This window comes from Bactrocera oleae, chromosome 3 (genome assembly GCF_042242935.1).
Source record: "Bactrocera oleae isolate idBacOlea1 chromosome 3, idBacOlea1, whole genome shotgun sequence".
NCBI lineage: Eukaryota > Metazoa > Arthropoda > Insecta > Diptera > Tephritidae > Bactrocera > Bactrocera oleae.
The window spans coordinates 58,019,575-58,031,825 of NC_091537.1; the positions used below are offsets into that span (position 1 = coordinate 58,019,575).

At 35.0% G+C, this 12,251-nt stretch overlaps 1 protein-coding gene and 1 long non-coding RNA gene across 2 annotated transcripts in view; one reads left to right on the forward strand and one right to left on the reverse strand.

Moving 5' to 3' along the window:
* Positions 1–6,861, forward strand: part of TBC1D16 (TBC1 domain family member 16) — a 29,622-nt gene extending 22,761 nt beyond the window's left edge. Inside the window, exons 2-3 of the mRNA XM_014241562.3 lie at positions 4,399–4,959; positions 5,027–6,861. Of these exons, the coding sequence (XP_014097037.2) occupies positions 4,399–4,959; positions 5,027–5,650 (1,185 nt within the window). The 3' untranslated portion in view covers positions 5,651–6,861. The remainder of the gene's footprint in view (positions 1–4,398; positions 4,960–5,026) is intronic.
* On the reverse strand, positions 1,623–2,533 carry LOC138856241 (uncharacterized). Its single transcript, XR_011395366.1, has 2 exons — positions 1,841–2,533; positions 1,623–1,777 (listed from the first exon to the last, which is right to left on the reverse strand). It is a non-coding gene; the product is annotated as an uncharacterized lncRNA (long non-coding RNA).
* Positions 6,862–12,251: the final 5,390 nt, after the last annotated feature.

A 12,251-nucleotide genomic window follows, 5' to 3' on the forward strand; every position in this document is an offset into this window, starting at 1 on the left:
AAATTTATCAAATTTATGTATAAATTTTTTTTTTCAAACATAAGTAAACGTGGATAATTCTAAATTCTACGTAACATTAGGCTGGAGTATCTTTGGTGTTTCTCACACTGCAAAACAAAAAACATACTTCATTATTGTTATACTCTCGCAACTTGTTGCTACAGAGCATAATAGTTTTGTTCACCTAACGGTTGTTTGTATCACCTAAAACTCATCGAGTTAGATATAGGGTTATATATATATATAAATGATCAGGATGAAGAGACGAGTTGAAATCCGGGTGACTGTCTGTCCGTCCGTCCGTCCGTGCAAGCTCTAACTTGAGTAAAAATTGAGATATCTTCATGAAACTTGGTACACATGTTTCTTGGTAAATTAGTCAGTGGGCGTGGCACCGTCCACTTTTAGGTGAAAACCCATATCTTGGGATCTGCTTAACCGATTTCAACCAAATGCATAACGTTCTTTTCATATTTCTATGTTATAGTGCGAAAATGGACGAAATCGGACTACAACCACGCCTATTTCCCATATAACACCATTTTCAATTCCATCTGATTCTTTCACTTTCCACTATGCATATCAAGCAACAATGATTATATCTGGGTAAAACTTTGCGTGAATAATACGTTTAAGGTAGGCCACCTTGTGACCAAAAATTGTCTAAATCGAACCAAAACTGTTCAAGCCCCTAAGTACTAAATATGTGGACTCCAGTGCCTATGTTGACCTACTACCGAAAATATCAGTCAATCCACAAAGAAATCTCAAATGAGTATACCATTTGACTTTGCGAGAGTATAAAATGTTCGGTTACATCCGAACTCAGCCCTTCCTTACTCATTATGCATATTTATATTTTTTTTGTACTTAAATGAGCATTTATATTTATTAGAAGACAAATGCTTTCACATTCATTCACTCGGCCAATTATGAGCATGTAGGGGAATTCTCTAAAGCGTTTTATTTTCTCAATGAAAATGTTGCCTCGTTAAATGCCATTATTATATAAATCTTTCATTTTTCACATGACAAAAGAGCAAAATAATACCAATCAACTCATTTGCAATATCTATTATTGAGCGTAACAAAACTGATCGACTCATTATAATTAGTAGAAAAACTTTATTTAAAAAAAAATAACCATCAAAAACAAAAAATAAACATAGCCTGGGCAACTCTCACTCTTACGTTTTGAGAACGGCAGAAAAGGTTGCACTCTTCTCAGGTTAGAGTACCACATTCTGAGAAAAGAACGCTCAACTTTGACAACCCGGGCAGAGGGCAGAATAAAGACGCTATAAATCTTGTAAAACCCTTGCGCAGTGCACACATTGTAATGACACAACAACAAACACAAAAAAAAATTTGTGCAATAGCTATAGCAAAACCCTAGTTAATTTTGATAAGTCAGTGAAGTAAAGCAAAATTAGTGCAGCCCTGTTCCAACTATCATATTACATTTGTATATTTTGTTGACATTTAACCTAACTGCATATTGGTTGAAGTTTTGAAATTCAACCCGTCCAAAATTTCGGTTGAAGTGGTCATCTTATTTGGTATCACGGTTTTTAACTCTGCGCCTGTGGGGTTGACTAGAGTATCAAAAAATTTTAAGCAGATTTAGTTAAACATTTATAAATATATTTAGGAAAAATATTAATAGAAAAATTTATAAATAATTTTAATCAGTTATTATGTACAAATCCATAGAAAGGTGAAAAATTTGTTGAGTTCGTGGAGTAAAATCCCGAAACTGGACGAGACAAGCTACAATCTGGAAATATTAAAATAAAATTAAGGGACCGTGTTTCAAACATAAAGAGTCGATACAATCTACTATTTCTAGGAGTAAACTTTTTGAGTAAAATTAAAGTTTTGAAGCGTTTTGCTGCTCCTCAGTCATTGGTGTTTTATCCCCATCGCACAAATATGGTGTTCATAATATTTAAAAGCAGTTTATGTAACAACCATAAAACTTTGGCTTCCTTGATGTAAGGAAGTTTGAATGGATTTGAATGATCACGAAAGCTTTTTCTTATGCACATCACGTCAGTTTTTGCTCCAACATTTTTGTCATCGTAATATTATATAAATCAAAACTTATTTTCATTTTTAAAAATTATTCAGCTTTTCATGAGCAATAACTAAACTAAATTGTTTTGATTTTTCGTTTAAAAAATTTTTGCTGTTAAATTAGCTGTCGAATCTTCATTTTTTAGGCAGGCAACATCAATCAAACTGCGAATGAAAATATTTGAAAATCGTAATACCAAAAAAAAGTTGATTTGATTTTATTGCTTTAACTTGAATTCAACCGAGTTGAGTTGAAAACTGTAATAGGGGTACACGTTTTGTACAATTTCCTATATTTTTATTAGTTATTAAAGCTTTATGTATTAAAGACTGAAGAAAGTATGTTGAAGCTGCTTTTTCAATCATGATTCAATTATATAAGGTTGTGTTACTTAAGAGCGTACTTACGAAAATATTTTTTAATTCATAATGCAAACGTTTTTTTATGTCTTTCTCAACTCTTGTTTGCATTTTGACAATTTGTCGAATCTTCATTTTTTAGGCAGGCAACATCAATCAAACTGCGAATGAAAATATTTGAAAATCGTAATACCAAAAAAAAGTTGATTTGATTTTATTGCTTTAACTTGAATTCAACCGAGTTGAGTTGAAAACTGTAATAGGGGTACACGTTTTGTACAATTTCCTATATTTTTATTAGTTATTAAAGCTTTATGTATTAAAGACTGAAGAAAGTATGTTGAAGCTGCTTTTTCAATCATGATTCAATTATATAAGGTTGTGTTACTTAAGAGCGTACTTACGAAAATATTTTTTAATTCATAATGCAAACGTTTTTTTTATGTCTTTCTCAACTCTTGTTTGCATTTTGACAATTTGGAGATTTTTATAAACTCTTTGTAAACAGCTGAAAACATTTCTTATAAATTGTTTTTTAAGCTATCAATACAACCTTATATAATTGAATCATGTTCTTTAAACATAAAATTAACGATTTTTTGTTTTTCCGAACTACGTGACTAAGAAAAACGAGTTAAGTTTTGTTATATTATTTTGTTTTATTGTTTATTAAACATTTTTATACTCTCGCAACATATTGCTACAGAGTGTAATAGTTTTGTTCACCTAACGGTTGTTTGTATCACCTAAAACTAATCGAGTTAGATATAGGGTTATATACAATATATAAATGCTCAGGATGAAGAGACGAGTTGAAATCCGGGTGACTGTCTGTCCGTCCGTCCGTGCAAGCTCTAACTTGAGTAAAAATTAAGATATGTTTATGAAACTTGGTACACATGTTTATTGATACCGTAAGACGGTTGGATCGGACCACTGCCACGCCCACAAAACGCCATTAATCAAAAACAAATAAGTGACTATAACAAAGCTCCGCCATAAGATACAAAACTATTATGGTATACAGGATCACATTAGGGAGGGGAATCTGCAGTTAAAATTTTTTTTTTAAAAGTGAGCGTGATCTCGCCCCCTAATAGGCTTAATGTGCATATCTCCTAAGCCGCTAAAGCTATAATAACAAAGTTCACTGAGAACAAATAGTTTTAGCACTTCTATCACAGTGACAATGTGAAAATGGATGAAATCGGGTGACAAGCCCGCCCACTCCCCACATAGCGGTACTGTTAAAAACTACTAAAGGCGCGATAAAACAAGCACTATGCACGCCAGAGACATTAAATTTTATCTCTGGGATGGTATAAGATGAGTTTATAGGAAGCGCGTTCAAAATTAGACAGTAGGTGTGGCACCGCAAACTTTTATATGAAAACCCATATCTTAACCCAATTCGGTGCATAACATTCCTCTCATATTTCTATGTTATAGTGCGAAAATGGGAAATGGAAATCGGATTACAACCACGACTATTTTCCATATAACACCATTTTAAATTCCATCTGACTCTTTCACTTTCCACTATGCAAATCAAGCAACAATGTTTGTATCGGGGTAAAACTTTGCTTGAATAATACGTTTAAAGTCATATACTAAAATAAATAAATGAAATTCCCGATAATAGTATGTTTTTGTGTCAAAAATTGGTTGAATCGAATCAATACTTCCTTTAATATAAAATTTTGCCAACACCTGAAGTAATTTCCCGGGCTTTGATCCTTGCAAGTTGCGAGAGTTTAAAATGTTCGGTTACATCCGAACTTAGAACTTCCTTACTTGTAAATATTCAATTTTGTTCTTAATTAAGTTTTCTACATTTCTGCAATTGAATTTTCTCGAACTTATGCATATTTTATAAGAGATTTTTTACATGTTGTGTAATCTTACAAGATGTAGAGAATTCCTCTCTTATTTCCTGTATGTGTAATTAGTAATTTTCTGTAGGTTCTTCATCAATGGCACGGTTTTCTGCACAACATTGCATTTACACATGGACAACACCAACAGAACTTACCGTATCGTCAATTCATGGTATGCCGCCCAGAGATAAAGAAGCGTGAATTGCATCCGGACGAAGGCAGCGTAAGAAAAATAACTACCAATTTCTTTTATGGAACTTTAATTAATATAAAAGGACAAATCGAAGATGATTTGCTTCTTCGCAAATGTGTTTTTTTTGGCGGTTTGGAGAAAGGCTTACGAAGAACTATATGGCCTTTCTTATTAAAATGTTACTCGTTCTCATCAACATTTGACGACCGGGCTGTTCTTATGGATATTAGAAAGCAAGAATATGAAGAAATAACTCGTAAGCGCTTATATTCGATGTCGCCAGAAGAACAAATTCATTTCTGGAAGTCGGTGCAATGTGTTCTAGAAAAAGATTTAGCAAGAATAGATCGCTCCAATGCATTTTTTTATGGAGACGATAATCCAAACAGAGAAATTATGGAGAACATTTTGTTGAACTATGCATTTCATAATGCAGGAAACAGTTATTCGCAGGTAAATTCAACTTGAAGCTTATTTTTTCTTTGGGTTTTAAAGCAAATCTTTTCATTTCATTATATAGGGAATGAGCGAATTATTAGCTCCAGTATTATGTGAAATACAAAGTGAATCGGAGACGTTTTGGAGCTTTGTAGGGTTACTACAACGTTCTCTGTTTGTCTGTTCACCTACCGACGCAGATATTGACAAAAACTTAAACTATTTGAGGGAACTAATCCGCATTATGCTGCCTCGGCTCTATGAACATTTGCAATGTCATAGCAGTTCAATGGAGCTACTGTTTTGCCACCGATGGCTAATTTTATGTTTCAAACGCGAGTTCACCGAATCAGTAGTTATCCGAATGTGGGAAGCGTGTTGGTCCAATTATCTTACCGATTATTTTCATTTATTTTTGTGTCTGGCAATTATTGCCGTTTATGCCGACGATGTAGTGGCTCAGGATTTGCGGGCAGATGAAATGTTATTTTATTTTAGTTCACTCGCTATGTATATGGATGGAGAATTAATTCTACAAAAAGCCCGTGGTCTGTTATATCAATATCGCCAATTGTCAAAAATACCTTGTACTTTAAGTGGCTTATGCAAAAGATGTGGTCCTGGTATGTGGGATTCCGAACACTGTCCAGCTTTGGAATGTGTCGGTCATTCGCACAATGACAAGTGTCCATTGGATATTGATTGAACTAAATGCTTACAATGCATTCCAAAAATTCTAAGATTCTAATACTAGATATTCTGCTTGCGTTTTTAGTTAGAGATTAGTGTTACCAGGAATTTAACGCCTATGACGTCTGTTTGTTATTATTTATATATTAGGTCAAGTAAAAAGTTCGTTCGGTTTTTATCTAAGAGATGGCGTTATTGTCTATAGTACTAGTGTTACGTGTCGCGTCATGTCATACTATACGGCGCTGAAAACGTGTTTATTCGCGCTAAAAGTTTATTTTTGACAGTTTTTCGATTGCTTGACTTAGTACGTTGTGAGCATTCGTCGAAATGGACACCAGCAAAGAAAAAATTCGCGTTATTTTACAATTTTTCTTTGATCAAGGCCAAAAAACAGCCAAAGCGGCTGAAAAAATTAATTTAGTTTATGGGCCCGATACTGTAAACGAACGTGTAGCACAAAAGTGGTTTGCTAGGTTCCGTTCCGGTAATTTCGATGTCAAAGATGCACCACGCGTCGGGAGGCCTGTCGTCGAAAATTGCGATAAAATTATGGAAATAGTGGAAACAGACCGTCATGTGAGCACTTATTTAATTGCTGAGAGACTAAAGATAAGCTCGATGTTTGGGTGCCACCGAACTAACACAAAAAAACATGATGGACCGAATTTCCATCTGCGAATCGCTGCTGAATCGCAACAAAATCGACCCGTTTCTGAAGCGGATTGTGACTGGCGATGAAAAATGGGTCACTTACGACAACATCGAGTGCAAACGGTCGTGGTCAAAGCTCGGGCAAGCGGCCCATCGGTGGCCAAAACCGGATTGACGGCCATAAAGGTTTTGCTGTGTGTTTGGCGGGATTGGCAAGGAATCATCTACTACGAGCTGCTGCCCTATGGCCAAACGCTCAATTCGGTCCTCTACTGCCAACAACTGGACCGCTTGAAGGCAGCACTCATCCAGAAGAGGCCATCTTTGATCAACAGAGGCCGACTTGTGTTCCATCAGGACAACGCCAGGCCACACACGTCTTTGGTGACGCGCTAGAAGCTCCGGGAGCTTAGATGGGAGGTCCTAATGCACCCACTTTATAGTCCGGACCTGGCACCAAGTGATTACCATTTTTTCCTGTCCATGGCGAACGCGCTTAATGGTGAGAAGTTGGCCTCAAGAGAGGCCTGTGAAAATTGGCTCTCCGAGTTTTTTTGCCAATAGGGACGCAGCCTTCTACGAGAGGGGTATAATGAAGTTGGCATCTCGTTAGCAACAAATTCACGATCAAAACAGCACATACTTGACTTAAATTGGACAATTGTACACAAAGTTATAATCTTGTGAAAAATCAATAAAAACCCGAACGAACTTTTTACTAATATAACATAGCCTTAATTAGTTATACCCTTAACAGGGTCTATTAAGTTTGCGATGAAGTTTGTAACACCCAGGAGAAAACATGGAAATCCTATATTATATGTATGTATATAAATGAGTGTCCGTTTGTCTGTATATATGCAAACAAGTCCCTCGGTTTCTGGGATATGGATCTGAAAATTTGTACTCGAAATTTTCTCCCCGAACTACTATAGCATATAGCTGCTATCTTCGCGAAATTTGGCATGTATTATTGTCTAAGCCAATTTACAATCTCTGAAGAAATCGTTCAGATCGGAGCACTTTACCATATAGCTGCCATACAAACTGAACGATCACTCTCAAGTCCCTGTATGTAAAACTTTTTTTAACAAAGAATTTTCACGAAATTTATCATATATGTACATATATAGCTGCCATACAAACTAATCGATCAGAATCAAGTTCTTGTAAGGAAAACTTGAACCCGTTAAGAGTGCAGCCGAAGTTAATGTTTATCTTACTTTGTTTTAAATTTAAGGAAGCAAATATTTGTTAATTAAGAATATATATTATTTATTAATATTATTATAAAGAAAGGACAGATTTTGAAAAAAAACTCTGTACAAGCAAATAAAATGTACACGGCGTGGAGTATGCAGAGTATTCCAAAATTAACCATAATTGATAAAAAAAATATGCTTTGTCTTGTACTAGGATAGCGTCATATTATATAATCCAACTTGGGAAAATATCAGAATAAGTGAAGAACCTATGGAAGATGATTTTCGTAACTTCCTTAGTAAAGAAATTATATGTAAATTGTATGTTGTGTTATAACTTTTTTTCTTTGACTGTTCACTTGTTTTTATAGTAGATTCATATTATAAAATATGGTTATTATTTACTGTTATTCGATTCCTTCTTATTTAATTCGTTGCAGCGTTTGTGACTATTTCTTCGAATTTAGTTAAAAGTAATTATAAGTGCAAAAGAATATAAGTTGATTCTTCTTTTTTAGAGACGCGTCTAGAATTGAGTATACACCTCAAAGTAAATAAATAATTTAAAATAAAAATAAAAATTTTGTTAATAGTTTGAATCTGTAGTCAGACAAGCCGAGTGGAACAAGTCTTTTAGAGATTGAGCAGGGACAAGAATTGCATGAAAATGGTATGGAGGTAAAAAAAAGTTGCACAGTACTAACCTGTCCTAGAACAATTAGTAATTTCCTCAAAAACCCTTTAAGGTATGGTACTAAGAATGAGAATATGTCAAATTATACATCAAAATCATAGCAAAAACCCCTTTCTATGGTATTATAACCCCACATCTTATGCCTAGACTTATAAGTGCTTCTTTAGCGTTTGCAGATAAGTACCAATTTTGGCAGAAAGATTGGCGAAGCTTGATATTCAGTGACGTAAAAAGTTCAATTTCGGTGGATCTGATGGTCATATGAATTATTTTCACCAAACACAAAATCCTCGGCGCACATGTCTCCGTGGAGTACCCGGCGAAGGTTCTAAAATGATGTAGGATGCCTTTTATTATGAAGAAAAAACTCTAATATGGACACCCATATTCGGAACTTGCTCGATAGTGAATTGGCAGAATTTGCAATTCAACTTTACAAAGACAATCGGACTTTCCACAATGTAACACTTACTAAAAGGTTTTTTTGAGTCCAGAAAAATTCCGCTTTTGGATTTTTCAGTAAAAAGGCCGGATTTAAACTTTATCAAAGATCTGTGGGGAATATTATCGATTGATTTTTTAAACATGGACGCAGTTTTAATACCGCAAAATTATTAAAAATGGCAATACAGCGAGAATGGGCTTCAATCGGTATGCAAAATCTAAAATCTTTGGTTGAATCGATGCCGTCTCGACTCAACCAAGTCAACACTAATAAACGAAAACATATTAATTATTGACATGACATTGATTCATCAAATTATTTGAAAAAAATTAAATATTTCTTTAACATGCACATATGTATGTATATGTAAAAAATTTGTATAAAGGATATATTTACTATGGAAATTAATAATTAAACAAAAGCCAAAACTTTGATAACGCCCTTTGTATTAAAAATTGTATGGCTTAAAGTCGTGCACATATGATTTACCAAGGTACTCTGCTATAATAAATCCATGGAACGTTTGAGGAAGATTATATTCGAAACTACTTCTTGTTGCTAGGTAAGTGCACGCCTTTATAACAATCAAAGATTTAACTGAAAAATGTATACCCTTGACATGACTAGTTTATATCTGCCAGAGTATTGTCCATAGTTACTATAACAATATTTGCACAGTACTAAACCGTCCGCTAGAAGGCGGGGTGACTAAACGTACCTATAACGAACAACTCTGTCTAAGTTAATTAAATTAATTATTGTTTATTTAATCAGCTATGAGCAAAATTGTGTTAAGCGTAAAAAGAAAATTTTATTGCTCAAAATAAGTATATCCATCACCCGAGCTCTCGTTTATTGCAAGAAATATTAAGTAAGCATCATACCTCCTCGCAACAACACAGGTATAATCAAACTTAACTCTCTCACGTGTAATGAGCACATTAAAGGAAATACATCTATTGTAGTATCCAATGTAGTATTTGTGAAAAATAAAATCACGCTAAATGTCTAAATATTACAAAAGGTGAATTTTCCAAGCTAGTCAGTGAAATAAGAAGCGGAGTACTGAAATGGAAGTGTATACGTGGCCAAAAGCAAAACAACTCGCTAACCAATGTCATTTTGTTGGGGATCACTGACTCCAACAAGACTACTGGACAGGAGCGTTTGGAGGATGATCGTGCTGCACTGTCAACGATATTACCTCTAGATCTCTCAGCCAAGATCCCGAACTACAAAATGCGTCGTCTAGGGCGTCCAAATGCTGGTCGCAGCCATCCACTGTTGGTCGAAACAACATCAGTAGGTGAAGCTAGGACCATCTTGAAAACAAAGGTACCAGATAACTCACGCATAGCCTTCAAATCCGACTTTACTCCATCAAAGCTTTCTCATCTCAAGAATCTTCGCTCTAAATTAGATTCACTGGTAGAAGACGGCACGTCTAATAAAGCAATTTAAAATGTACGCGTTCCGCGAGAAAAAAACAACCCGTAACTCTACAGTTCTACTATCAGAATACGAGAGATCTCAGAACCAAATTAAGTTAAATTTAATAGCCTTAGCCAGTAGTTAATCAGATGTCTTCTGCATAACGGAAACATGGCTCCAAACGTCAATAGCTGATGGTGAAGTTGTCGACAGGTCTTACAAGTATTCATTAAAATTAAAGAGATAAGATATGATTGTAAAACATTAAGTGCCAGATGTTATCGAAATTACGTGGCCCAGGTAGAAGACTCTGTCAAGACGCACACCCGTCCTTCTGAAAATTGATGAAGAATAAGAGAAAAAACAACACTGATATATCGGTGGAAGTGCGATGGAACAAATCAATAGCAATCACTGGAGAAGGATTTAGCAACTTATTTGCATCGTTTTCGAGAACACCTATACACCCAATGATGCTGGATATACGCAAGACTCAATGGCCGTACCTGCTGCTTCAACTTATCATGATGACAATTCTGGAGTAAATTGCAACTTATCTGACATAGATGCCAGTTTTGATGACGTTTTCAAACAGCTAGCATCGCTAGATATAAATAAAGGTGCAGGCCCCGATGGACTACCAAATATATTTCTACGCGGTTGGGCGGTAGGACTCTGTGAGCCAATACCTCATATTTTTAGTAAATCGCTATCACAAGGGACATTCCCAACGTGTTGGAAAAAGTTATACGTCTGGACATGGATCTGATGTCAAAAACTACCATCCAATCTGCACCCAATCATCACTAGCGAAGCTCTTTGAAAAAGTATTCCTATCACAACTGGCAGCGTCCTTCAAGGATATTATCATCACGCGTCAGCATGGATTTGTTGGCGGACGACCCATCTATCTATATTAACTACAATACATACTTGAGTCCATGAATGCTGGCACAAAAGTTCATGCAGTATACACAGACTTCAGTAAAGCGTTCGACAAAGTTGATCATGAAACATTACTAATGAAACTCCAAAACTATGGTATAAATGGCACAGCTCTCAAATTGTTCCACTCTTACCTAGTTGACCGACGTCTACAAGTCAAAGTAGACAGTCATCTGTCAAAAGAATATGAAGTGATATCTGGAGTCCCTCAAGGCTCACATCTAGTTCCTTTATTATTCAATATGTTTGTTAATGATATTGGTAAACATTTTAAATCTGAATACTTGCTGTACGCGGATGACCTTAAAATCTTCAGGATAATACGAGAAGAACAAGATAAAATCTGTCTGTAGCAAGACTTGGATTCCCTAAGCACCTGGTGTACTGCCAATAAATTATATTTAAATATCACTTAATGCGCTGCATGCTCACTTGAAGTCATGAACTACAAAATAAATGACCAGAAACTTCAGGATGTCGTCGAACTAAAAGATCTTGGAATAATCATAGACAACAGGTTGACTTTCAATAAGCACACTGAAAAAATCGCCTTACAAGCATACAAAGTGCTTGCACTCATCACTAGAGCAGCAAAAGACTTCAGTAATGCGTCCACCTTGGTTAAACTCTTTACTACATTAATACTCCCCATTTTAGAATATGGGACGGTAATATGGTCACCATTTATTGATATTCAAGTCAATAGACTTGAAAAAATTTAGTATAAGTTCTGCAAGTCACTGTAATTTTTCTTACAGGGCAAACATCAACAGCAGCAATGGAGGAAGTAAAGAAAAAATTGTACAAGCAAATAAAATGTACACGGCGTGGAGTATGCAGAGTATTCCAAAATTAACCATAATTGATAAAAAAAAATATGCTCTCTTTTGTACTAGGATAGCGTCATATTATATAATCCAACTTGGGAAAATATCAGAATAAGTGTAGAGCCTATGGAAGATGACTTTCGTAACTTCCTTAGTAAAGAAATTATATGTGAATTGTATGTTGTGTTATAACTTTTTTTCTTTGACTGTTCATTTGTTTTAATAGTATATTCATATTATAAAATATGGTTATTATTTACTGTTATTCGATTCCTTCTTGTTTAATTCGTTGCAGCGTTTGTCACTATTTCTTCGAATTTAGTTAAAAATAATTATAAGTGCAAGAGAATATAAGTTGATTCTTCTTTTTTAGAGACGCGTCTAGAATTGAGTATTTATAATATACACCTTAAAGTAAA